Source organism: Mixophyes fleayi, chromosome 5, assembly GCF_038048845.1.
Source record: "Mixophyes fleayi isolate aMixFle1 chromosome 5, aMixFle1.hap1, whole genome shotgun sequence".
NCBI lineage: Eukaryota > Metazoa > Chordata > Amphibia > Anura > Limnodynastidae > Mixophyes > Mixophyes fleayi.
The window spans coordinates 18696339-18721128 of record NC_134406.1 but is presented as its reverse complement, the minus strand read 5'-3'; the positions used below and the strand labels follow the sequence as shown (position 1 = coordinate 18721128).

The following is a 24790-nucleotide window of genomic DNA, read 5'->3' as shown; positions in this document are numbered from 1 at the left end:
AGTCTATTATAAGAGGACTCTGTTGGGCTCCAAGAGCCGGGTGGCAGGTAAAGATAGCCGGGTGGAGCACCCGGTAAAATAGGTGCTCATAGGCAAACGAGGGAGGGGGTCCTAGTGCCTGGAAACCCCCCTCCAAGCCTAGGGAACTGTATAATTGAGGTGGCTGGACCCTGCCCCCGCTTCACTCGGCTCTGCTTGAAAAGTGAGAGCTGCGTGCACCTAACAGTAGTGCACGCAGCATTGCTATCCCCATAATGTATATTATGGGGATAGAAAGAGTTGGAGAGCAGCCAAGCACTGTCTAAAATTATAGCCACGCCCCCATGGATGCTGGTCACGCCCACTGGCGGCGTGGTGTGGAAACCCCCCTCTAAAAATCCTGCGTTTGCCCCTGGTGCTGGGGAGAACAGTGGTCTCTGTAAATACATGTGTGTACAGCTGAGTGTTCTGTGCACCCAGAGTAAATGCAGACACCATTTATAACAATTCTGGTATAGACCACAACAGAACTGGTCGGAGTATTTTACTTTATGTTAAGACGAATGATGGGACATGTAACGTCACAATTACTGCAGAAGTCCAGGATGGATCAGGTGGGAGGGCATGCTGGATCTTGTGGTTCCACAACTGCTGCAGAAGCACGGACTCCTCACAGACAATTAGATGAACAGGCTTTACAGCAAACCAAGGTGAACCTTAAAGCCTGGCGTGAGTGACCGTCACATAGGTTACTTTACTGCCCAGTTACTGACAGCAGAAGAATATGATACGCTAGGCACAAGATATACAAAATAGAGCATTAAATATTAAGGTTTACATGGACTTACTAGTTGTGGCCGTCCATTGTTCACTGCTTTTACAAAGTCCTAGAAAGAGAAAAAAATAATGGTCAACAAACAGAGTCTTCCACAACACTGGCGCAAATAAGTCGGTGCAGTTGTCATGAGAACACTATAGTATGGAAATATCACATCTATAAACTACAATCTCTCCATGGGCAGCACGGTGGCTCAGTGGTTAGCACTTCTGCCTCACAGCACTGGTGTCATGGCTTCAATTCCTGACCATGGCCTTATCTATGTGGAGTTTATATGTTCTCCCAGTGTTTGCGTGGGTTTCCTCCGGGTACTCCGGTTTCCTCCCACACTCCAAAAACATACTGGTAGGTTAATTGGCTGTTATTAATTAATCATCATCTATTTATATAGCCTCAGTCTCTCTCCCTCTGTGTGTCTGCGCGTTAGGGAATGTAGACTGTAAGCGGGACAGGGACTGTTGTGAGGGGGTTCTCTGTACAGCGGAATTAGTGGCGCTATATAAATAGCTGATGATGCTCAGCATTTAATAGCGGTGCAGCGTCTCGCTGAGCTTCTATGGTGCGCATGCGCCGGGGACTCACACATCATCAGTATTATTAGTGTTTATTAATAGGGTGCCACAAAGTTCCTCAGTTCCATACATGGCGGTAGTACAAACAAGATAGACGTAGGTCACACAAGTGAACAAAAAATGCACATAGCACAAGTAGAACAGTAAAGGTCTGGTAACAAAAACAAGTAGTAATACAAGAGTGGTAACATAAATATATGATAAGGGTTGATGAAGGTGAGAAGGGAGGGGTAGGAATCAAGTGGGGAAGAGGAGAGAGGGAGAAAATAAGAGGAGAACGGAGGGCCCTGCTCATGAGAGCTTACAATCTAAAGCGCATGGGTTGGGGTGGAAGATTGAGAAGGTGACAGGTAGAAGGGAAGAAGCAAGGAGGGGGGGGGGGGTTAGGCAGCGGTCTGTTGGCTTTGGGGGAGCGTTGGAATCATCAGAGACTGGGGGAGAGTCTGACAGTGTAATGGAAGGAAGGAGTGTGGAGAGAGAAGAGGTTGGAGATGTAGGGGGAGAAGAGAAAAAAGCTTTGTAGGCGAGGGTGAAGAGTTTGAATTGGTATGTACAGTGGATGGGGAGCCAGTGGAGGGATTGGCAGAGGAAGGGAGCAGAAAGTGCGGAGTGAGAGTAAGACCAATCTTGCCGTGGTGTTAAAAAGAGGTTGAGGGGGAAAGAGGCAAGTGAGGGAATGGATTCATGGTTTGGTGGCGATGTTTCGGACAAGGAAGCGACAGAAGTGGGAGAGGGATTGGATGTGGGGAGCACATGAGACAGAGGAGTAAAGGGTAACATCCTGGTAATACAATGATAGATAGAGCTAGCTCGATGGCCTTGATATGTTGCCGCTCTAGAAGGCTCTTACTTCGCACCTACACAATATTTCACAAATGAAATAATTCTGCAGAACAAATCAATGAATGATAAGGAGAGGGGACGGGAAGAGGGACGGGGAAGAGAGAAGGAAAGTAGAGGGAGAGGAGCACCTGTGTCAGTGGGAGAATGTGTGTAGGGAATAACAGGAGAGCGAGAGAATAAACCAAGAAGATGCAAATGGTACAAACGAAGTGAATAAACCACAGTAAATAAAATATAGGAACAACATATAATTCCACATAGTTGAACAGTGAGACAAACTGAACATAAATTGATAACAGAACAGGATCTTACTGTAGAATTAATGCTGATTGATCCTTATTAGAGCTTAATATCGAGATGCAGTAGATGAATCATAGGGTACAGTGATGTGGAGATAAACTCAATCATTTACGTAGCGGCCACCTATGCAGTTTCTGCGCTAGTGTACAAACGCTGTTTGTGATGGCTCGTGTACTGGTTTCTTCAGTATTTTTCGAGCCATAATTGCGGTGGTGCAAAAGTCGTTGTCTGAGTTCACCAACCACGTGCAAAGAAACCCCCAATATTTTGTTTTGCAGGAGGAGATTATTTAAAGATGGGGGGGGGGGGGGGTATTTCTCAGTTGTGCAGGAGGGTGATTTTCCCCACTTTAAGGTCGTGGAAATTGGACCTCGTCCTGTACTTTCTACACAACGCATTTTGCACCCTCTAGTTGCACTTTTACGGAAAAGCACATTTCTAGGTGCACGGTTACCTATGTGATAAGAAATTCACACAACAATGACACGTAATAAAGACGTTTCAGATGTCCCCTCACTCGCAGGACTCCTAATGACATAAATTAAACAGATCAGTGAAGGAGGTTGTCATAAAGTGGTAAAGTTGGACTTTAAAGTGACGTTTTGCCTCTTTCCATCTCGTACATTTTCAGATAATCTACAGACTCACATCCCCTTTAGGAGCCAATTCAGAGGTCTGGAAAGTGGAGGGTGCACAGTGAAGTACACCTGGTGGAAAAAGAGGTGCAAATAATGCATCAAAGGTCAGCATTGTTTGCAAATCCTAAATGAGACTTCAGAGAAAGAGACCCAGATTTGGAGCAGGCTGCAAATTGCCCAACGTTGGCACCACCTCCTGTACCTTTCATGGGGTGGCCGATGACGGGGCCAGGAGGCAGAGCCAACATAGGCCACTGTTTGCAGCCCACTACATATTGGGCTCTACTGAAACTTAAATACTTATTTTAAAATGTGGCATCCATTTGTATACATTAAATGGTTAAATTCGTATTATAACGTGACCAAAATCAGTTCTACATTATCTGCTAACTAGAGCCTTTCATGAGGGTTCCTATCTTGATGCAACATCGTGTTTGTGCCGAGAACAAAGAAAAGTCCCTGATCACGGAAATCCATGTCCCTATTTTATGTAAACAGGTACGGCAGGTGGAACAAACCTGCTGTAAAACACATTGCTGATAACAACCGGACATTTGTTCATCCTTCTTTAGAACTTGGACATTGGACCAGATTTTTAGGACAGTGTAGAGTGAGAAAATTAAATGATAATCTGATTGAACAGCTGCTGTCACATTCAAGAAGAACATAGTACAGTCTATCCATTCATTTTGTCCCCACTTCGGTTCACTTTAAGGGTTCGTACACACAGGTGTTAAAAACGAGTCCTATTACTTTATTTTTGGTTGCAGCAGTGTTGGAAGTGTGCTCTAGAAGGCTCCCTGCAGCACAGTGTACTGTTGTACTAATGAGCATCCTCATAGAACTCCTGTTACTTTCTACCCAAAGTTAATGCTCGGGAGCTGTGCAGGCAAAGCTAGTGCCTTTGCAGCTCAATTTGCTGATATTACTCGTAGGACTGTCAACATGAAGATGCCTAACTTATAACGCCTTTAAAGGGCTGAAAGATAAATTATACTAATATATTACCTTTTAAATATTATATATTTTTTCACATCTGCAAAACAATGATCCTAATGTTGGCAACAACCCGTGTATTTTACTTTACACTTTGTGGGCCCGATTCATCTAGGAACGTAAAGTGAGTGCAACTCGCATTTAAATTTTTTTTAAAAAAAAATAATGTACGGAACTTGAGCACACGTACGTTCATATTCAAGTACAAGTGGATGTTAAAAAACATTTCCATTTGAATCTGGGTATAGGTATCATATAATGATTCTAGGTCTGATTCATCGTCGAACAAAATGTGAACACATCTTGCGTTAAAAACACTCCAACAAACGGAAATAAAGTACACACAGGTCTCAAACGCTTCCATTTGAATCTGGGTATAAGTCCGCTCTGGATAAACATTACGTGCCGTATGTAGACAGACACAACACACTGCAGGATGTGCACACACATATGTACAATATAAAGTCATATCTGAACACATGTAAAAAACAAAACAAAAAAAACCCAAAACTAAAAAAAAAAAAAAAAAAATGTATCAAAGAAATGTATAACTATTAATACTATTTTTATTACTAAAGATATATGTACTTTTTTTATCTTTATTTATTTGTGGCATGCATACGTGTAGTCATCACTATCAGTCGGCTCTTACACCTGCCCTATAGTTGGAGCCAGAAATACAGAGAAAAATCATGTATCCGAGAGATGCCCAGAACTTGAATTGGACGAATGGGTGTCCGCTTCACCGAAGCAAAGGGGGGCATATTCAATTAGGTTTCCAGTCTGCGGTAACGTGCGCAGTATTGACGGTAATACCGTACCGCAATAACGCGGATTTTCCTACGCAACCCTATGGGGTACGCACGAATATCCACGTTATTGCGGTACCGTGGATTAACTTTGCGGCCCGTTCCCACGGAAACCTAAATGAATATGCTGTATTCAAGTCATAGGCAGTCAGAAGCGTTATTTGCGCGCGGACATATATTGCGGTCACTGGTGTAAATCCTGTTCTGGCGCATGTGCCGAGCAATTTGACGCAAGATGTGGCACGCAAATAGACGTGCGTTCAAAGAGGATTCAGGCCTTGTGCCTATAAGTAATAAGGAATTATATAAAGAACTTTGAGGTGTGTTTCCTAATCTGTTCAGAATAGGGGTACACCAAATACTTTAGGACTGCGGATTATAGAGTTGAACTGTAATAACATGGTGATATTACATAGGAGGTCCCTAAAAGGATAAAATCTTATATTTATTTTAAGCTTTAGGAAGTGATAAATATCTTGTGCAATAAAATCGCAAGGATTAGGATTTCGGCCGATTCAAAAGAATATGACCAAGTCCCAAACTGAACCCAAGATCGTGTGTGTGCTTTTGTGCTATAGACAACACACTGCACATAGGTAAGCTGGGTACACACTACAGAAAATTGCTGCAGATGTGATTTCTGTAACGATTTTCCAAACAATTGAAAGTTCCGAGGAGCACAATCTGCGCTCCTCATCTGTCATAACTATCGGCTGAAAAGATGGTGACTCTGCACACTCCATAGAGATCTATGGACACTGCCGGTCCGGAGTGCGTAAACACTGCAGGATTAGAACAACATCGTTCCAACTAGAGATGTTCGGGCTCTGTTCCCCGAGAAGCGAATATACCCGAACTTAGCAGATCCGAATACCGAGCAGAGTCGGCTCGGTACTTTCGCGCGCCCTCGGATTTGAAAACAAGGCAAAACGTCATTGTTACGCCGTTGGATCTCGCGAGTTTTGGATTCCTTTTTAAGATCCAACATAACCGTGTGTGGGAGGGAGGGCGGTCCCAAGGACAATTCCATCTTTTCTGCCACTGCTGTTTGCCAATGTGTCCTAGATGTGCTAGGAACTGCCGTGTGTTTGAGTCATTGCTCGGTCGCTTACCATCCAGCCAGGTCGCTGCAGTATTTGTTTTAAAGTGTATGAAAACAATATTGTGACCTGTGAGGTTTTGAGGCTAATAATAATGTAGGAACAAAAAAAAAAAAAAAAAAAAAAAAAAAAAAAGAGTAAAATTATGTGATTTTAGCATATTTTTGTATTTTTTTAGAAAAAAAATCCTAAACCAAAACACACGAGGGGAGTTTTGCCAAAACCAAAACACAAAGCTAATCCAGATCCAAAACCATTTTACAGGGGTCAGTGAGCATCCCTAGTTCCAACTAATGATACCACGTGCTGTGGAGACTCAAAGCATGATCGTGGGAGTGTACACACCAGTGCGATATCTTACCAAACAGTCATTTATCGTGTGATCTGCACGATAGTTGGATGAAAAACCTGTAGTTTGTACCCAGCTTTAGATTTGTCTTAAAATAAAGGATCACTGTTCGGCAATTACTAAATCGCAAGGTTTAATAGTGCTGAATATTTTAAGGTCATGTCGATTTAATTTAAGTTTAGTTTAGTTTAGGAACAAATGTATGGGCACCAGGCACCGTGATTATTTTCTTTTCCAAAAAACGTGAGGGAAACATAACACAGGTCACAGTGTCATAGTGCAGATAACCCAGGAATCGTCTTTCTAAACAATTCAGCTGAACTGGAAGAACAGGTTCATCATTCTAAGAGGTTATGTACAAAGGAACTAAACAGAAAGTCAATGTGAAGTGAGGGCCCTTATGGTTTCTGTACAGCCAAATACTTTGTCTATATCTATACACCCCCAGCCAGCCAGGGTGTACGTTTCACCCCCCAGATCACTAGTTTGCTAAACTGCTGTGCTGGCGAGTTGTATCTCCTGCTGGGTAAGTCTGTAACAGAGGCGAAAACTGGTTTTTATTTCACTTCGGGCAAAAATAAGCAGAATATTAAACAGCCCATCACACTGACTATTGTCACAGCTTCTACAAAGAGCCAAATGACTGACAGTATACACAACTCACACACTTAGGGGCATATTCAATTGTCGGCGGAAACGCAGAGAATGTCGCGCTCCGCGCACTTTTACTGTTACTATTTCTCGCTGGATTTCAGCTCGCAGCTCCCTGAGCCGCGAGCTGAAATCCAGCTATTACCGTAATAACGGTAATAGTTTTAACGCGGCGGGATATTCAAACAATTGAATATGCCCCTTAGGCTGGGTACACACTACAGAAAATTTCTCCCGATGCGATATCCTTAATGATTTTACCAACGACAAAGTCCCGATCAGCCGATTCCTGCGTACACACTATACACGTTTTACACGATTTACCTTCAGATCTGTGCTCTTCATCTGTCATAACCATCAGCTGAAAAGATCCCGACTCTGCACACTCCATAGAGTTCTATGGACACTGCTGGTCGTGTTTGATAACACACTGTAGAATTGTAGCGACATCATTCCATTGTGGAACGAGATAAAATCAAATGAAACGATACAATGTGTTTTGGAACGATAATTGCTCATCATTGGAGCGTACACACTAATGCGATATCGGGCCGAACAGACGTTTATCGTGTGATTGGCCTGATAATGGGGTGAAAAACCTGCAGTGTGTACCCAGCCTTAAAGTTTATGCCATAGTTGGCAACCTTTAACGATTCGCCTCCGGGAGTCTCGGAGTAGAGGTGGGCGTGAGGAAGGGGCAGGGCTCCGCGAAACGCGCCATTTTGGCCCCTCCCCTTGTGACATAATAACGCAAACGCCTCATTTTAGCACGGGGTACGGTCCAAAATGATGCAATTCCCAGAGAATCGCATCATGGAGGCTTCAAATCTGCCCACTTCACTAGGAAGTGGGCAGATGCGGGAGAATTGTCAGCTCTCCCGGGAGTACGGGAGTTAGGACCCAGGGGAACAAGGAAAACTTGCTCTTCACAGATTTCCTCTTGGTGGGGGCGTCAACTTTTCAGACGAAAACAATCCAAACGCAACACATTAAGCCTTGCGCCACTTGTTAAATTGACAAAGCTCTATGGGGAACGGCGATAATCAGCAAAAAATTGGGTTAATACTGGAGAAATCTGAGATTTCTCCGGAGTTAACCCTTTGATAAATTGAATGAAACGTTAAAACAGCCTCTTTCGATAGCCTTATCCCTCATTAATAAATAGACCGCCATGTCGTTCCAATTATCAGAGTGGAACCAAATAGGTTACATTCATTAATCGGGCTAGAATCCCCCAGCTCCCCATCTTACCATACTGTAGGATCATTAATACTAAAAACAAAGGATGTCGCTGGGACATAATTGGTCCATTCAGTCAGCTTTATGACCAGAATATTTATTTATAAATAAAATTTATTGATATAGCGCCACCAATTCTGTAGCGCTGTACAGAGAATATTTGTCATTCAGTCCATGCCCCCATTGAAGCTCACAGTCTAAATTCCTTAACACACACACACACACACACACACACACACACACACACACACACACACACACACACGTGTTAATTTTGTAGAGTAGTCAATTAACCTAGCGGTATGTTTTTGGAGTGTGGGAGGAAACTGAAGCACCTGGAGGAAACCCATGCAAACACGGGGAGAACATACAAACTCCACACCACTAGTTAGCACCTTAATGATCAGAACAAGTTTTATCCGGTCATTAATTTGAATCATTAATGTAATCTGGTTGGCTTCTCTGAGAATATTTTATTAAATCATTTAAAATCAATGTATGAGGACAAACACTGACAGGATCATACTTCTCACTGTCAGGCGCTGCTCTTGGCTCTGTCAGATTTTAAACAAAACCAGGGCACATGATATACTTGGCTCGTTAGACTACCTACTGCTTACTTTTGCTACCAGAAGCAGTTACACACGCTTAGGACCATATTAAGACAAGACAATATTCTATACTAATGATTAACCAAGGAGGAAATTGCAAATCTACAATCCGTGCTAGCAAATGGTTTGATGGGAGTCCTTAGATGTTGTTTAGTTTCCAATCAGTGGCTCCTTTTCTGGGTAATTAACGCAACAAAAATATGGTTCTGTCTGGAGAATAAAATACCTATTTGTTTTACTGGAATAAACTGTGCTGTTTAAAAGGACACTAACCACCAAAAAGTGGCATTTTCAGATAATCATGAAGGTAAAATACAGTACAGTGTTAACCTGACATCACACCCCTGCTCTCTCAAAAAGGGAAGTATCGTACCTCCCCTCCCCCACCATACTGGCCTACCCCCCTGGAATATCTGGTAGACTCCTGAATTTGTAGGAATCCTCCCGGAAGAGGGGTGCAACCTCCCACATCGCATCCCGCCTCCTGCCCACGTGACATAGGGGATGAGGTGGGGCAGGCTAAATGATGCCATTCACATGGAATCGTGTCATTCTACCCACCCCCATTCTCGGTAGCAAATCGTGGGATTGAACAGCTGGGAAGGGGTTTAATAATGCAATTCACATGGCTACAACACTTGGACTCGGCAGCAATATCTCCCTTCTGGGATGTCCAAGAAGAGATCAAACTATCAAAATTATGGGAAAGTATGCACCCAATTTTCCCATTGTAAGGGCTAGGTATACTCTCGAGGGTTTTATACCATATTGGCATAAAATGCTGCTACTTCCAGTTAAATGCAGAATGAGATTAATGGGAACTGAAGTTTGCGGCTGGCAAATTCCAGTGGTAATCGTTTTACGATTACCCCTATTCTGACACGGAGAAGCCCAACAAAGAAAAATCAATTGGAAAATAAAACAGACTTACCATGAAGCCGACGCTGGAGATCTCTGATTGGCTCACCATGCTGACAGCAAGTGATTCCGATTGGAGAAGTGTTCGGCACTGCAGGGGGACGTCATCACCACGTCTGTCAATAGAAATTTGAACCCGGCATTGCCATTTTAAATTTCTATTGACAGACGTCGCGATGACGTCAGCCTGCAGTGCCGAACACTTCTCCAATCGAAATCACTTGCTGTCAGCACGGTCAGCCAATCGGAGATCTCCAGCGTCTAGTTGAAGGCAAGTCTGGTTTTTTTCCAATCGTTTTTTCATAATTTCGGATTTTCTTTGTAGGCCTTCTCCATGTCGGAGTAGTGGACTTCGGTCAAGCGTACCCAACCCGCAAATTCAACATTGAATAAATATTTTGCAATTTAAATCCAGCTGTATAAAGTACATATCGAGAACCCATTCGGCATAAGATAAATGACAGGTTTTCTGAGCTAGGTGTCGTTGACCACCATGGAGGCTAGATTACTAGATTTCCTTCTGAAACATAATTAGTATTTTCAGGTTTCCACTTTCTCCAGGTGCAGGAGTCGGCGATGGTGCCTAAATGTAGTCCATTGGTTGTAAATCTGAATCTAGTATGGTGGAAGCATTTCATTTTGGACAGATGGAGCATGGTCTGTGTAACTGGGGCACGTAGCCCTCAGATCACCTGTTTATAACTCATCGGTTCCATTAAAAAAAATAGGTTGGGTGCCTCTCTCACTAGAAAGTATGTATGTGTTTAGGGGATCATCCATTATTTCAAGCCGAAATGTGCTTTGCACCTTGGACTTCACTGTGCTGGAGGACTGTCTGTCCACTGCTCTGCAAACCATGAGCGTGAGTCAGTGCCAGCTGGCACCACACTACGGGTAACACTAACGTTATAGGTAGCATAGAATATAGTAATAAAATGAGATTTTCTTGGCACTACTTGCGGCATGCAGTGAGCACCAGCTCGGAAAACTGAAATCACAAGGGCACAATAAAATCGAAGGACATTTCATGGATAGCAATAAGAGGCCCAAAATATTTATCCTTGTATGTACGACGGAGCGATTTCTGCAAGTCACCGGAAATCGGCGACTCTGCAGGGAAAATTTAAAGCGGCGATGACTTGTAAAGGCAAACTTCACACATATCAATCAAACTGGCATTAGATGCATAAAAAAACAAAAATATTGCAACAATCCCTTTATAATTCTTGGAAAAACATAGTGAGCGACATATATACATATATATCCTAGTTTGTAAATGGTTCAATACAACATGTTTTTCTTGTTTAAAAGAGGTTGTTTAAAGTACGTGACATCTACGAAAGATTACTAAGGATTATAGTTTTTTTATTTGTGTTTTTGCATTTTAAATGGGAACTGTTTTTTTTGAAGCAATGTTACATATACCTATCACAGACATAAGTGTTTATATATAAAGATTTTTTTTTTATTATCTAATATAATGTTTGGTCTATTTCAATCACAGTCCACATTTTGATCATTTGAATTATTCCTTACATTAGGGGGGGGGGGGGGGTCAGGAGAGCTGCTGATGCGGCTGTAGATTAGTTGCAGGGACCATCAGGGGGTAAATTTATCAAGCTGTGGGTTTGAAAATGTGGAGATGTTGCCTATAGCAACCAAAGCTGTCATTTTGTAGAATGTTCTAAATAAATGATAACTAGAATCTGATTGGTTGCCAAAAAATAAACAAATTAAAAAATCGTACATGCTACGGGAGACGGTACAAGCCAAAGTAGAATCTACGCAGTGGAATAGGCCCCGACGTCCATCCTGGGTCAGTGGCAGTGCAAGGATTAAAATGCATTCAATTTGTGTTGCATTCTTGAGGAACCATCTGCTAGAGGTTGATGCAGTCAAAAGGGATTGGATCTTACCTGGGAGAAAAAGGTTCATAAATGTCTCCGGAACAGTCCGCGGAAACACAACGCGTCAGAGATTTTACTAAAATCTTTGTTCGTTTTCCCTCGCGTCCCGTAGAGATGCGAGGGGAAACGCGTGGAGATTTCTGTTCCGTATTAAGCATTATGCGCAAACGGACAATGGGGCACCTTACGGCTAATGGAATCTGCCCCATGGAGTGATGTCTGGGCACCTTAGTTGAAAAACAACCAAATCGCCAACATTAGGACACGTTTGTAACCAATTTTGGAGTGAAATTGGAGTGGCTAGCACTGCTGCTTCACAGCGCTGGGGTCTCATGTAATTAAATCTAGTGTGTTAGGAAATTTAGACTATTACACTCCACTGTGGCAGGGACTGACTAATTAAACAATCTCAGTAAATTGTGGAGCAAAATATTGGTGCTATATCATCACCATTTATTTATATAGCGCCACTGATCCGGCAGCGCTGTACAGAGAACTCATTCACATCAGTCCCTGCCCCATTGGAGCTTACAGTCTAAATTCCCTAACACACACACAGACAGAAAGAGACAGAGAGAGAGACTAGGGTCAATTTTTGATAGCAGCCAATTTAACCTACCAGTATGTTTTTGGAGTAGTTAAGGTTAATAATAAAGTTGCAGACTCAGGACAAAAAAAATAAAAATACAAAACAACCTTTACTTAATCACTACCAGCACTCCATAAATCAGCATTTAGGTTCTGAGTGATGCTCATTTAAATGGATTTGCAACATTTTTGCATGATTGGTCATCATTTATCTCTCCTTGTGGCCAGCACATGACATTTTAAATTGTTTGGAACTTTAACAAAACTTAATTTCTTGAACATAACAGGCTAAATTGGGATTTTAATTTATTCATTTGTTTTCAATAACTGCTTTTATTTTGTATGCTTTAGACTTTGTCTATTGTCTATAGCCGAGTGATGGTAAATTCACAGATCCACAACACTGTATAGTAATACTGACAGCCGGCCTATGTTTATATCTCATTTGTCCAGATTTATAAGCTTTTACTCAATTATTGGAAAACTTGCACTAACTACAGTGAAGCTGTATATTATGAGAAGGACGCACACAGTCTTAGGTACACAAGGGAGGCCGAGCGTGATAACACCCAGAGTACAGGAACACAGAATAAACAGGTGACTAATGAACATACGACGTGGATCTCAGACATCTACAGCTGCCATTGTGTACAGTGTGGGCTGTCCTAACTACCCTGTCTATGGAACTAGGGGCAACGTGGTTAAATTATAATTAGACTGGCGGCATTTAGTATAATGATTAGCACATAGCCATTAACCAAGTAGCTCTACATATAACAGACCCATAATTTAGTTTATTGTCTGCTACATTCAAAGCAAACAACATTTGGATAGAATCACAAGTGCTTCGAAAAGAACTTGGATTGTTCACCGACTAATATTTGCTACTGCAAATGATCATCTTTAATCACTTAAAGAGTTAACGTCAGGTGCATTGCTTAGAGACCTGCGTGATATTTACACACCTGTATTGTGTACTGAACAAGAAGCAAATCAGAAACAGGGCATTCAGCACAGTATTGGAAAGTGTCCCTCTTCCTGTATGTCATTTATACAGTAGAACTGCCCCATCTGCTCTCCATTTGTTTCCATTATCTGTCTAAAGAGCTTCTCCGCCTGCCTTTAACTACATCCTGACTGTCATTTATAATGCATGTGCCTGAAAAGCACAACAATGCAGATTATATTTTATAGAAATCGGCGTCCCGATCCTTTTACCACCAGAAAACACATGCAACAAAAAATAAAGACTTTTATCTATAAACCTGTCACATGTACAGTGACTATATCCCAGTTTAGTTTGTTTTTCCAAGATGTCCCTAAAATTGCTTGGGCACATTACTGTGCTGACTATATGTGACTCTCTCACAGTAAAAATAATTATAATGTTAAAAATATTGAGGGAACAGTGATACTGATAGTCATAGAGGGCTAACATATGTTATAAATCAGCTGCTGGTGTATTATAAGACACTCTACACCCCCCACATACAGAGGAGACCCCCTGATTACCTGTCAGCAGCAATCAGGAGGTTGTGGACACACACAGACAGGTGGGTGACACTGAGGTGGGATCCCCAGGTCTGATCCTGTTCCAGGGGAGGTCACAGCACAGTGTACGCTGCCGCCTGGGTTCTCACTCCTCCTCACACGCCCCTCCTATGGGCTCAGCAGCCAGTTACCTGCCCCAGTCTTTAGGATTCCCAGTGACTTGTCAGCACTGGGAGATGCTCTGTCTGGTATCTCCATATACACTAATACCTATCAGCTAAGGCTTCCTCCCAAAGCCATAAAACATGTTATCAGCCAGCAGGACTGATAAGCTGCAGCCATTATAGCCTTCTATTCCAGTTCACAATGCTCAGTTAAGTCAAACAACCATCCCAGGCCCCCATCTTTACTAATGGCATGCCATGCAGTGCAACTGATACTCCCAGGCTGTGCAGAGAGATACAATGTTGCTACAGAGATTATAAAACCCACCCAGCTCCCCCCATCCTACCGCAGAAGGTCAGGGCTGCAGGTTGCAGGGATCTCTCCTTCCTACCTGTGTCAGGTAACATGGAGCCAGCTGTCATCAGTGATGTCACAGAGACTACTGCCCCCCTCCCCCCAGCAGGATCACTGTGACGTGGGAAGTCACATGGTGCAGGGGAGTCAGATCCTCCAGTCTGCAGATAAAGGGGTGGATTGCAGGCTGCGTGCAGGGATGGTGCACTTATGCTGGAGGGATAGTTGCAGTTTAATAAGACATATACAATAAAACAGTTATTTATACAGCATTGCATAATATCTTGGTGCTTTGTAAATACTGGATAATAAAATGCAAACTAGATTTTGTGGAATGGAATAATATTTTAGCATTTTTATTTACCAACAAACCTTTATATTTTCAGATACATTTGAAATTGAAAGGCTTATTTAAAAACATGGGGCACACATAGCATCCAACTGTGTGCTCTATTAGCTGATAAAGTCTTTTTTTGTGAGTAGATTGAACATGGAAAATTTTAGATTTCTAAAGTGAGTTTGGAAACTTTCCACATTGGTATTTAACTAAATTGATGGGGATTTTTCACTGCAGCGATACCTGTGCTTGGATCATAGACTTACTACATTATATATTCCCTTGAAACACACAAATGCCTATTGTGGTAGTAATGTCACTGTGCCTGAATATGGACCCAAAGGGTCAATTTTGAGACGCCTTAAATTATATGTTTGCCACGGGTTTGTTCTTTGCTATATATATTGTTTCATACATATCTACAAAATATGCATATATGCATTGTTATTCAACATTAAATGTAGATGCCATTTCATCAATACCTCTTGACTGACATGAGCAGTAAAAATGATTTTTGCCAACTGAATTCTGATTTCTGTGCAATTTTAGTGCTTCCAGTAAATGTAAATACAAATATGTTTCTATTATTTAAGCTTTTCTTGTGAATTCCTAATATGCACAATATTTTAACTTGCACACCCATAGCTCAGATCTTCTCAACCAACCCCCCTGCACCGCCACCTCTTCAAGCAAAACTCCTTTGCATTGGCCCTTATCTCCCTCTACTGCATCTATTTCACTGGAACACTCACCCCCAGCTGCTGCGGGCTCTGCAGTCAGTGACACAGGCTCCACGGAACACTCACCCCCAGCTGCTGCGGGCTCTGAAAACACTGTCCTCTTCTCTGTTCCTCAAGTCCTCCCTCTCCTTCACTCATCACCATTTATTTATATAGCGCCACTGATTCCGCAGCGCTGTACAGAGAACTCATTCACATCAGTCCCTGCCTCATTGGAGCTTACAGTCTAAATTCCCTAACATACACACACACACACACAGACACACAGACTAGGGTCAATTTGATAGCAGCCAATTAACCTACCAGTATGTTTTTGGAGTGTGGGAGGAAACCAGAGCACCTGGAGGAAACCCACGCAAACAAGGGGGGGGAAATATAAACTCCTCACAGATAAGGCCATGGTCGGGAATTGAACTCATGACCCCAGCACTGTGAGGCAGAAGTGCTAACCACTTAGCCACCGTGCTGCCACATTCAGTCCTACTCCCAATCTTGCCACTTCCACCTTTGCAGCATCTCTAGGATCAGACCCTTTCTCACCTTGGAGTCAACTAAAACTCTCATCCACTCTCTTGTTATCTCTCTTGACTATTGCAACCTCCTCCTACCCATCTTCTCTCTCACCTCCTCTCCCCACTTCAATTCTTCCTCAATGCCGCTGCGTGACTCATTTTCCTCTATTGTTTTTCTACGTCGGCCTCACCTCTCTGCCAGTCACTTCACTGGCTCCCTGTCCAGAATCCAGTTGAAACTCCTCACCTATTAAACCAGCAGCCACTCCTCTTGCCCCTATATCTCCGGCCTCATTTCTCTCCACGCTCCCTCCGGCCCTCTCCCCTCTGCCAATGATCACTGATGGCCTCAACTCATTCCCTCCTCCAAGACTTCTCCTGTGCTGCTCCCCGTCTTTGGAGCTCACTGCTAAGCCCAATCAGAATTCCACTGGTCTCCAAGGTTCAAACACACCCTAACAATTCATCTTTTCATCAAAGAGCCCTCCTCCTAACTCATTCCCCACCCAGTGCCACCTTGTTTGTGTCTCTTCTCCCCTCTAGATTGCAAGCTCTCACTAACAGGGCCCCTGTCCTATGCAACTGGTTACTGTTTGCTCATTGTAAGGCACTGCGGACACTTTGTGGGACCTTTAAAATAAATGATAATAATAATATAATTAAATAATATAATATTTAAGAAACAGGAAAAAAAATCACTGGTGGTAATGATAATATAGAAGAGTATGTTTCATGTAAAGACAACTACTTGTCACCTGAAAGAACAATGTAAAATCGCAAAAAGCAAGTTATGTATATATAAGTAGTTACCGGTTTATATTTCTCTTCTATTGCCCTGGATTATGAATGTTGATGCTGTATTAAGGAAGTGATTCGTGGTTCTTTGGCGACACCTGCTGGCTGTTTGTTGGTAAGAATTTTTAATTCTGTTTTATTAGGTAGTGATAACCACAAATATTCTCAAAAGTGTACATTGGAAAAAGTACATTAAAGAGCAGATTCAGTTTTGCACGAGGTGACACGATGTGTCTGCAGAGCAATCTGCAGAGCAGTCTGCGGAGACACATCGCGTCAGAGTTTTTACAGGAATATTCTGAGAGGGTCGCAGAGAAAATGAGTGGAGATTTCTTACCGCAATAGCCATCAATAATCGCATCTGAATATCAAAGCGATATTCAGCAGCACCACGTGCAGAATCAAATCTGCCTCTAAATGTTTCTTCCTTTTGAACTAGTGTTGTCTTCTTATTGTATATTTACATATGTAGGTTTCCACACTTTTGAGGCTACACATATGCGTCTCTCATCCACCCTCATCACATCCTCCCATTCCCGGTTACAGGACTTTTTTTCGGGCTGCACCCACTCTATGGAATTCTCTCCCTCGCACAATATGACTCCTCTGGTCTACAAACTTTCAAGCGTTCTCTGAAAACCCACCTCTTCGGCCAAGCTTATAATATTTCTCAACCACTTCTTAACCTCACTACATTATCCTATTACCACCCGTTACACAATTTCACACAAGACAACTACCCCCTGACCAACATTGTTGTGTGAGGGGATCATTTAGCTTACGAATCACTTACCTTTGCAGTCTTGTCTGGACCGAAATGCAAACTGTAGACTTAACCTCATGTATCAAACTCCCATTGTCCCATAGATTGTAAGCTTGCGAGCAGGGCCTTATCACCTCTTTGTTTGGTTTACCCACTTTGTTTCTTACTGTATTTGTCCCCAATTGTAAAGCGCTATGGAATATGTTGGCGCTATATAAATAAATGATGATGATAATAATGATATCTAAGCAATTATTTTTTTAAATATGTCTCTTGCAACCTGTTGAGATCTCTGTAATTTGTAATGCACTTCTCATGGTTATTAACCCAATAATAGTGAGTTATTAACATTGAGCTGTCGGATTTAGACCGCTCTCTGTGCAGTATGATGCATTCATGCTAAGTTCACAATGAAAAATAATGAACAACTTTACCCTACATACAAAATAAAAAAACGTCAGAGTTACAGGTGTCTCCTGGATGGTGTTTAGCTCTTTACCCACCTGTGTCTTCCCCATACTTGCCAACTCTCCCGGAATGTCCGGGAGACTCCTGCATTTCGGGTGAGTCTCCTGGACTCCCGGGAGAGTGTGGCAATCTTTCGCATCTGCCCACTTCCTAGTGAAGTGGGCAGAATTAGGGCCAAAATGCTGCGATTCTCCGGGAATCGCAGCATTTGGCCCCGTCCCCTGCTGTAAAATGACGCGTTTTGTGTCATTACGTCACGGGGGCGGGTGCAAAATGACGCAAGTTTGGAGTGCCGCCCCCCGCACGCCCACCTGCCCCAGGGAGGCTCCCGGACACCAACGCTGGAAAGTTGGTAAGTATGGTCTTCCCTCTTGTGGTTTTCTTTTATCATAATGAGGTTTATTTAATAAACAGAGAAAAGCCTTATCTCCAGGTGTTTTGGTTTCTCCCTATCTATCAAAGGCTACTACGAAAGCCTATTAAACGTATACTACGCAATCCTACTTTCGCTATTCTCTCATAACAGCGATCGCAGAAGTTAATGATAATTATTTCCATAAAGCATTTTTTTTAATGGAAATATTTTAAAATATTTTTTTTTCCTATCTTATATATTTTTGGAAAAAAAATGTTTTCATCTAAGTGAAATTAAAGCCCATGCCAGGGCTTTCAGTCCAACTGTGCTTGTTCAAGCCGGCTAGCAGGGTCACGAATGCCCTTGTGCCCTGAGCCTGTCCTGGCAAAGCGATGTACAAAGCCTTATCGCTCCCGGATGAAAAGCTGAGTGTCACTCAGCCATATTTTAATAATTAATTGTGGCGACAACAGAATTTTTATCGCTGCGATAAGCTCTGATGGAAAATCTGTGTTATTGCGGCAGATTAATAACTTGGAGCTATTGTCCCTGGTCTATATAAGGTCATTGTGTATTTGCAGTATTGTTGCTCAGTAAAGACCATGTAGCCCAGGGGTCAGGGAACTTTTTTACCTTTTACCCCAAAATATATTTAGATACGCCAACGTTACCCCCTTGATTTAAAATGAAGGAAATCATATATTATTAATTATTGGAATACAACATTTTATTGAATCTATTCAAAATTTCTTTGAAAGCTTCAACTTCAAAACTTCAGGTTTTGGAAAAATGATGTTGCTTCATTTTTGATACGAGAGCATCAATATTGGGGCATTTTGATGTCAGAGCAATTTGGATACAGTCTTCAGCGTCCAATCGATTTCTCTGCTTAGTTTTTTATGTTCGTTAGAGTGGAAAATTCTTGTTCGCAAAGGTAGGTTGTTGCAAAAGGCAGCAACTTTTTGACTGCCTCCTCATGTGCAATGTTGATGCCTTTGCAGCTGTTGACATCCAAACATGTGACAGATCTGCTTTGTTTTCAAATGCAATACGTGCTTCATTATTGCATCGAAGCTCAAGAAGTGCCTCTGCCAACCCTTGAGGCTCTTCTGGTACAACAGCAATTTCACATTTAAAGGGGTCTATAATCCAACTGACAACATGTGACTCGGCAGCATTACCCCCAGGAATTTAATTTTTACCCCTTTTGGGGTAATTTATCCCGGTTCCCTGACCACTGATGTAGACTGATTCTACACTGACAATAAATAAACAAAAAATAGAAAAAAGAATAACATTAGTAATACTTGTAAACATTGACATTTTTTCTATGTGTTTATAATGATCAGAGGTAAATGTGCATGTGTTGACAGCAGGAGATGAAGATTATGGCATACACCTTTCATGTGTACTGTATCACGGAGTTCACAGGGACGGTTGGACTCTGTGCAGTCTCCCTGGTTTGACTCCACCTTCCACGGAAGCGCGAAGTCTAACGAGATGAGTTTTCGACAGGGACCCCCCCCCCCCCCCCCTCGCAAAGATGTTTGGGCTACAGGACAATGCCAGAACAGGTGCTTTATTTAGTGTTGAGGATAAGGGGGCGTGAAAAGCAATCATCAAAAATCTTGAAAGACTGCTCTGCACATGGGCACACCCGAAATCCAAGATGGTGCCTGCCATCGGAAGAAAAGCTGTCACCGCTAGAGGGAGGCCCAACAAATGAGACCTGCCTTGTGCACTGCACCCCGGCAGGTGAGACAGAGGCTCCGGCTTGTGACATACTGGCTATTGGAGTCATCTAGATATAGAATCCCTCTCAGATATAATAATACTCTCTCCTATATCCTGTATCCTACAAAAGTAGAGAAGTAAAATGTGAATTGTCTGATGTTTTTGCAGAATGGAATGATAAATATAAGCAAAAGTTTGTATACTGCTATTGTGATGTAAATCCCCAAATACTTCTCTGTGTTCATTGTAATTTCCATGTTCAGTATTTGCTTTGATAAATAAAATGTTACATAGCAACAAAGTATTTGACTGCAGATAAGAACCACTTGGCCCATCTAGTTTGCCCAATTTTTAACCTATGGTAACCTCAATCCCTGTTTGATTCTTAGTTTTTGTAAGGATATCATTATGTCTATCCAAGGCAAGTTTAAATTGCTCTACTGTATTACCCTCTACCACCTCTGATGGGAGGCTATTCCACTTATCCACTACCCTTTCTGTGACGTAGTTTTTCCTCATATTTCCTCTGAACTTCCCTTAATTTTCAGTGCATGTCCTCGTGTTCTTGTTAGATCCCTATTTCATCTTATTTAGCCTCAACCTCTCCACACAAGCTTCCAAAACAGCCACCATAAGCAGCTACTAAAGCTACCCTACCACAAACCAGTCTCTAACACAACACATGCATATATATATATATATATATATATATATATATATATATATATATATATATATATATATATATATATATATATATATATTGTGTATGCATTATTTTGTTCATCTTGGTAGAATCAGCAATGTTTTACATTGGTTGTGAAATGCACAAACTAACAAAGTTAATTAAACAAGAAGATATAAGAGAGCTCTGCCTGTGGAATACAGTGTGTTTGATTCCTGTGTAAAATGCACAATTACTAGTAGGCTGGTATAGGGAAGGGCTGCTCATCAGGCTGAAACTACTTATAATGTTACAAGACTGTATCATAAGTTTGTGTAGGGTTTTAGAATAAAAATGCTGAGACAAGGGGTAGGCTGAAGAGGCAGCTGCCTTGGGCCTGGAGAGTTGTTAGCACTTCTGCCTCACAGCGCTGGGGTCATGAGTTCAATTCCCGACCATGACCTTATCTGTCTGGAGTTTGTATGTTCTCCCCGTGTTTGCGTGGGTTTCCTCCCACACTCCAAATACATACTGGTAGGTTAATGGGCTGCTATCAAAATTGACCCTAGTCTCTGTCTGTGTGTGTGTTAGGGAATTTAGATTGTAAGCTCCAATGGGGCAGGGACTGATGTGAATGAGTTCTCTGTACAGCGCTGCTGAATCAGTGGCGCTATATAAATAAATGGTGATAATGATGTTTAATTTACAGTCTTTAGGCACAGATTTGCTCCAAGTTTTGCCAACCTATACATGGGTCTCTTCAAAGACCACTCTATTTGGAATAGCGATTTTGGGGTGAACCTGGTCTGCACTTTTATAGGTTTTTTTTTATCCACCCACCTGGCAAGGAGCATATGATCTTATTCCATTTGGTCCTCTCAGGATATGTTGAGTGCCAAGGAGAGAGATATTCCCTTCTGCCCGGTATGTAAGCACTATGAGATGCTGTCCCTTCTGGGTTGGAAGAAGTTGGTTCCTGACTTAGGGCTAGATTTACTAAGCTGCGGGTCTAAAAAAGTGGGGATGTTGCCTATAGCAACCAATCAGATTCTAGCTTTCATTTATTTAGTACATTCTACAAAATGACAGCTAGAATCTGATTGGTTGCTATAGGCAACATCCCCACTTTTTCAAACCTGCAGCTTAGTAAATCTAGCCCTTAGTCTGCATAAGATCTACAATCTCGAACATCGACGCCGATTCTCTTTAAACTGACGGTGTCTTAATTCACTCGCTACAAAAGGGTAGAAGGAGATCATCTTTAGTGGCTCTTTAAGATGCTGAAAACTATCAGATTCAGAAACACAAAGAAATTAAAAAATAAAAGGAATACTGAAAATTGCATTATTATATGGGTTTACAATTACGCTGTATATTCTATAAATGTTCGCCTCTGGTTATTTACCAATGTCCAGCAAATACTCACAGCAGACTCTCCATGGAGAAGGGAGGAAATTGAACATTAAAACTAGATTTGAGGGTCATTTGCAAAAGTGTGACCTCACACACCTGTTTATGTGCAAACACGCCCATTTTTACTGGGATTTGCAGAGTCCAAGGTAGGATTAAAATTTTAAATAATCTGATAATAGTAGGCACTGGCTGGTTTGTGTACTGGTGTGGTCTAGGTGCATCACTGTTCCTAGTTATGTACCTATATTCAAAAATAATCCCCCCTCCCCCACAATGCCATTTATTTAAAGTAGATTCAAAAGGTTGGAGACAGCACATCAAGGGGCGACTCTCTGTACACCTGTGGACCGCAGAGCATGTTACTCATTGTTTTCTGCTTGTCCTGAGGTGGTGGAAGCCAGACCTATTTTAAATTTATCATCTGAGAATCTTACAGACTTTGAAATCAAATTGCGATCAAAGGGTCTCACATATTTGTGAAATTAAATAGCTATATTAGAAAGCTTTACTGAAAGAGATATTTTGCTAATAAACAACTGAAAACCAAAAACCTCTCCTGCTCACCCATCCTCTTAGATCTGAATGATCAGCTATGTGTAGAGGTTTTAAAAAGTTTGTTACACAAAAATTATAACACAAATACCAACATATGACACCAGAGACGGCTGGAAGCAGTTGAATCTTTTCAGGGATGGTGGGCTGATAAGGGAGCATTGTGAGTTTATCCTATAATGTATTGCTTTTATTATATCTAGCTATTTTCTTTTTATCATGTTTATTATTTACAGACTTTAGGCACTGCGATGGGGAACAGATTTGCTCCAAGTTTTGCCAACCTGTACATGGGCCTCTTCAAAGACCACTCTATTTGGAATGGCGATTTTGGGGTGAACTTGGTCCTCTATGTGATCTATTTTTTATTTGAAATGGGGATGTCCTCTCTACCAGGGACTTTTTCATTATTTAAATCATAATTCTTTTAATCTCACTTTCATGGCCCTTCCCACACCTCTCACATCAATATTCTGGATATCACTCTAACAATAGTGGATGAGACAATACATACTTCCACATACTGTGAAGAAGTTGACACAAATAATGTTCTACACTATAGAAGTGGTTGGGCACACAATTGCGACAATGAAAATGTCACCATTCAGAATGTTGACACCATACTGTCAACAATCAAAATGTGGTCACAGTTAAAATGTCGACATTGTGATTGCCGACAGTCACAATTTCGACATAATACATTAGATTAAAAGCAGCAATGCCATAATGACAAACCAGCTTAATGCTGGACTGCATGGTGCTGCATTCCCTAGGGAGATGGGGTTCACAAAAAAAAAGTCTGCCCAGCCTACGGGGACCCAGCCTCATGCTGAAAGCACTAGGGCTCTTCCCACCCCAGGGCGATATGTGTGGGATAATAATACAAATTTAACAGTAATAATAAAGCATTTTGTCCCTGGTGTACCACAGGTCTCCAAATGCCCAGGCTGTCATTAACTGTTTGGGCATGCTGGTTCTACAAGCACCAGCACACCTATGGTTTGGGGGAACCAAAAGTGCCAGCATGCCCTGGTACCAAGTCCCTACCTGGACCTGTAGTGCACTAAGAGAAAATGTAAGTAAAACACACACACACACCATTTTTAAAAATTACTTTATTTGTAATTAATAAAAACATCCTCTGTAATATTCACCTACATCCCAGATTTTCATCTGTACTATATCCAATTATCCATGCTTGTCCCCCCAAAAAATGAAGAAGAAGTGGAAAGATGTCATACCCTACCTCCACCCCTGTTACCACCCAAACTCTTCACACCACCAATCACAATCGGACAAGGAAGGGTGGGGTGTTGACCAAGGGAGGGGACCAGGATTAGGTGTCTTTTGAGAAGGGACAAAAAGGGATGCCCGGGCTGGGAGAGTTGTTGGAGAATCTTGGAAGAGAAAGGACTTGGACTGATATTGAGTAACCGTATTCTCTCAGGGCAAGAAAGTATTGCTATATCAGAAGCTTTTTCGGACAGAGCGGAGTGCACCTCTAGTACTGATTCTGCGGAATTGGTGAACCTATATCGATAGGGAGACTAATACCCAGGGTCCCACCAAACTGGGGGAGAGTTGCCCAAGCGGCTGGGATCAGCAAGATACAGAGACCCACTTTACGGATCAGAACCCCTGGCCCACTTGGATTGTCATCTGTGGACTTTATTACCGGAAGTTTGTGCCTGCTGGGAGGTAACCTGCTGGGGACTTTGTTGGGAGTTTTTGCTTGCACTGGTGGCTTTCTGACACTTATTATATTTGGTGGGGGAACACATTTCTCCTTGGGGAGCCCTTTGGTATTTTACTAACTGTATGCACTTTGTTTAATAAAAGGAATTATTATCTTTTTCTTGCCTCCTTACCTGTGTGAACTGTGAACCTAGAGAGCCGGGTATCTAAAGAACTATGGTTCCAACCTGGTCTCCTTACACAACTTGTAATAGAATGTAATCTGATAAATTGAGAATAAGGTAAACCTCTTAAAGACTAGAGGATGGTCACTAGTATATTGCAATAAAATATTGCTTTCAGTTGACTTTCTATAAATGGAAGTGGTAATATGTTAATTGCTCAGTTGAATCACCAACTCTAAAAATGTAACTG

The 24790-nt window shown here is 41.9% G+C and overlaps 1 protein-coding gene across 4 annotated transcripts in view; it reads right to left on the bottom strand.

The window, feature by feature from the left end:
* The window catches only part of ICA1 (islet cell autoantigen 1), an 85793-nt gene that overhangs the window by 26804 nt on the left and 34199 nt on the right, over positions 1–24790 (bottom strand). Inside the window, exons 1-2 of one of the 4 annotated variants that reach the window (XM_075211748.1) lie at positions 14386–14471; positions 828–866 (exon numbers count right to left, since the gene is read on the bottom strand). In XM_075211748.1, coding sequence (XP_075067849.1) covers positions 828–844 — 17 coding nt within the window. In that variant the 5' untranslated portion in view covers positions 845–866; positions 14386–14471. Of the gene's footprint in view, positions 1–827; positions 867–13850; positions 14208–14340; positions 14472–24790 lie in introns of those variants that run through there. The other 3 variants (XM_075211750.1, XM_075211749.1, XM_075211751.1) reach the window with 3 other exon arrangements.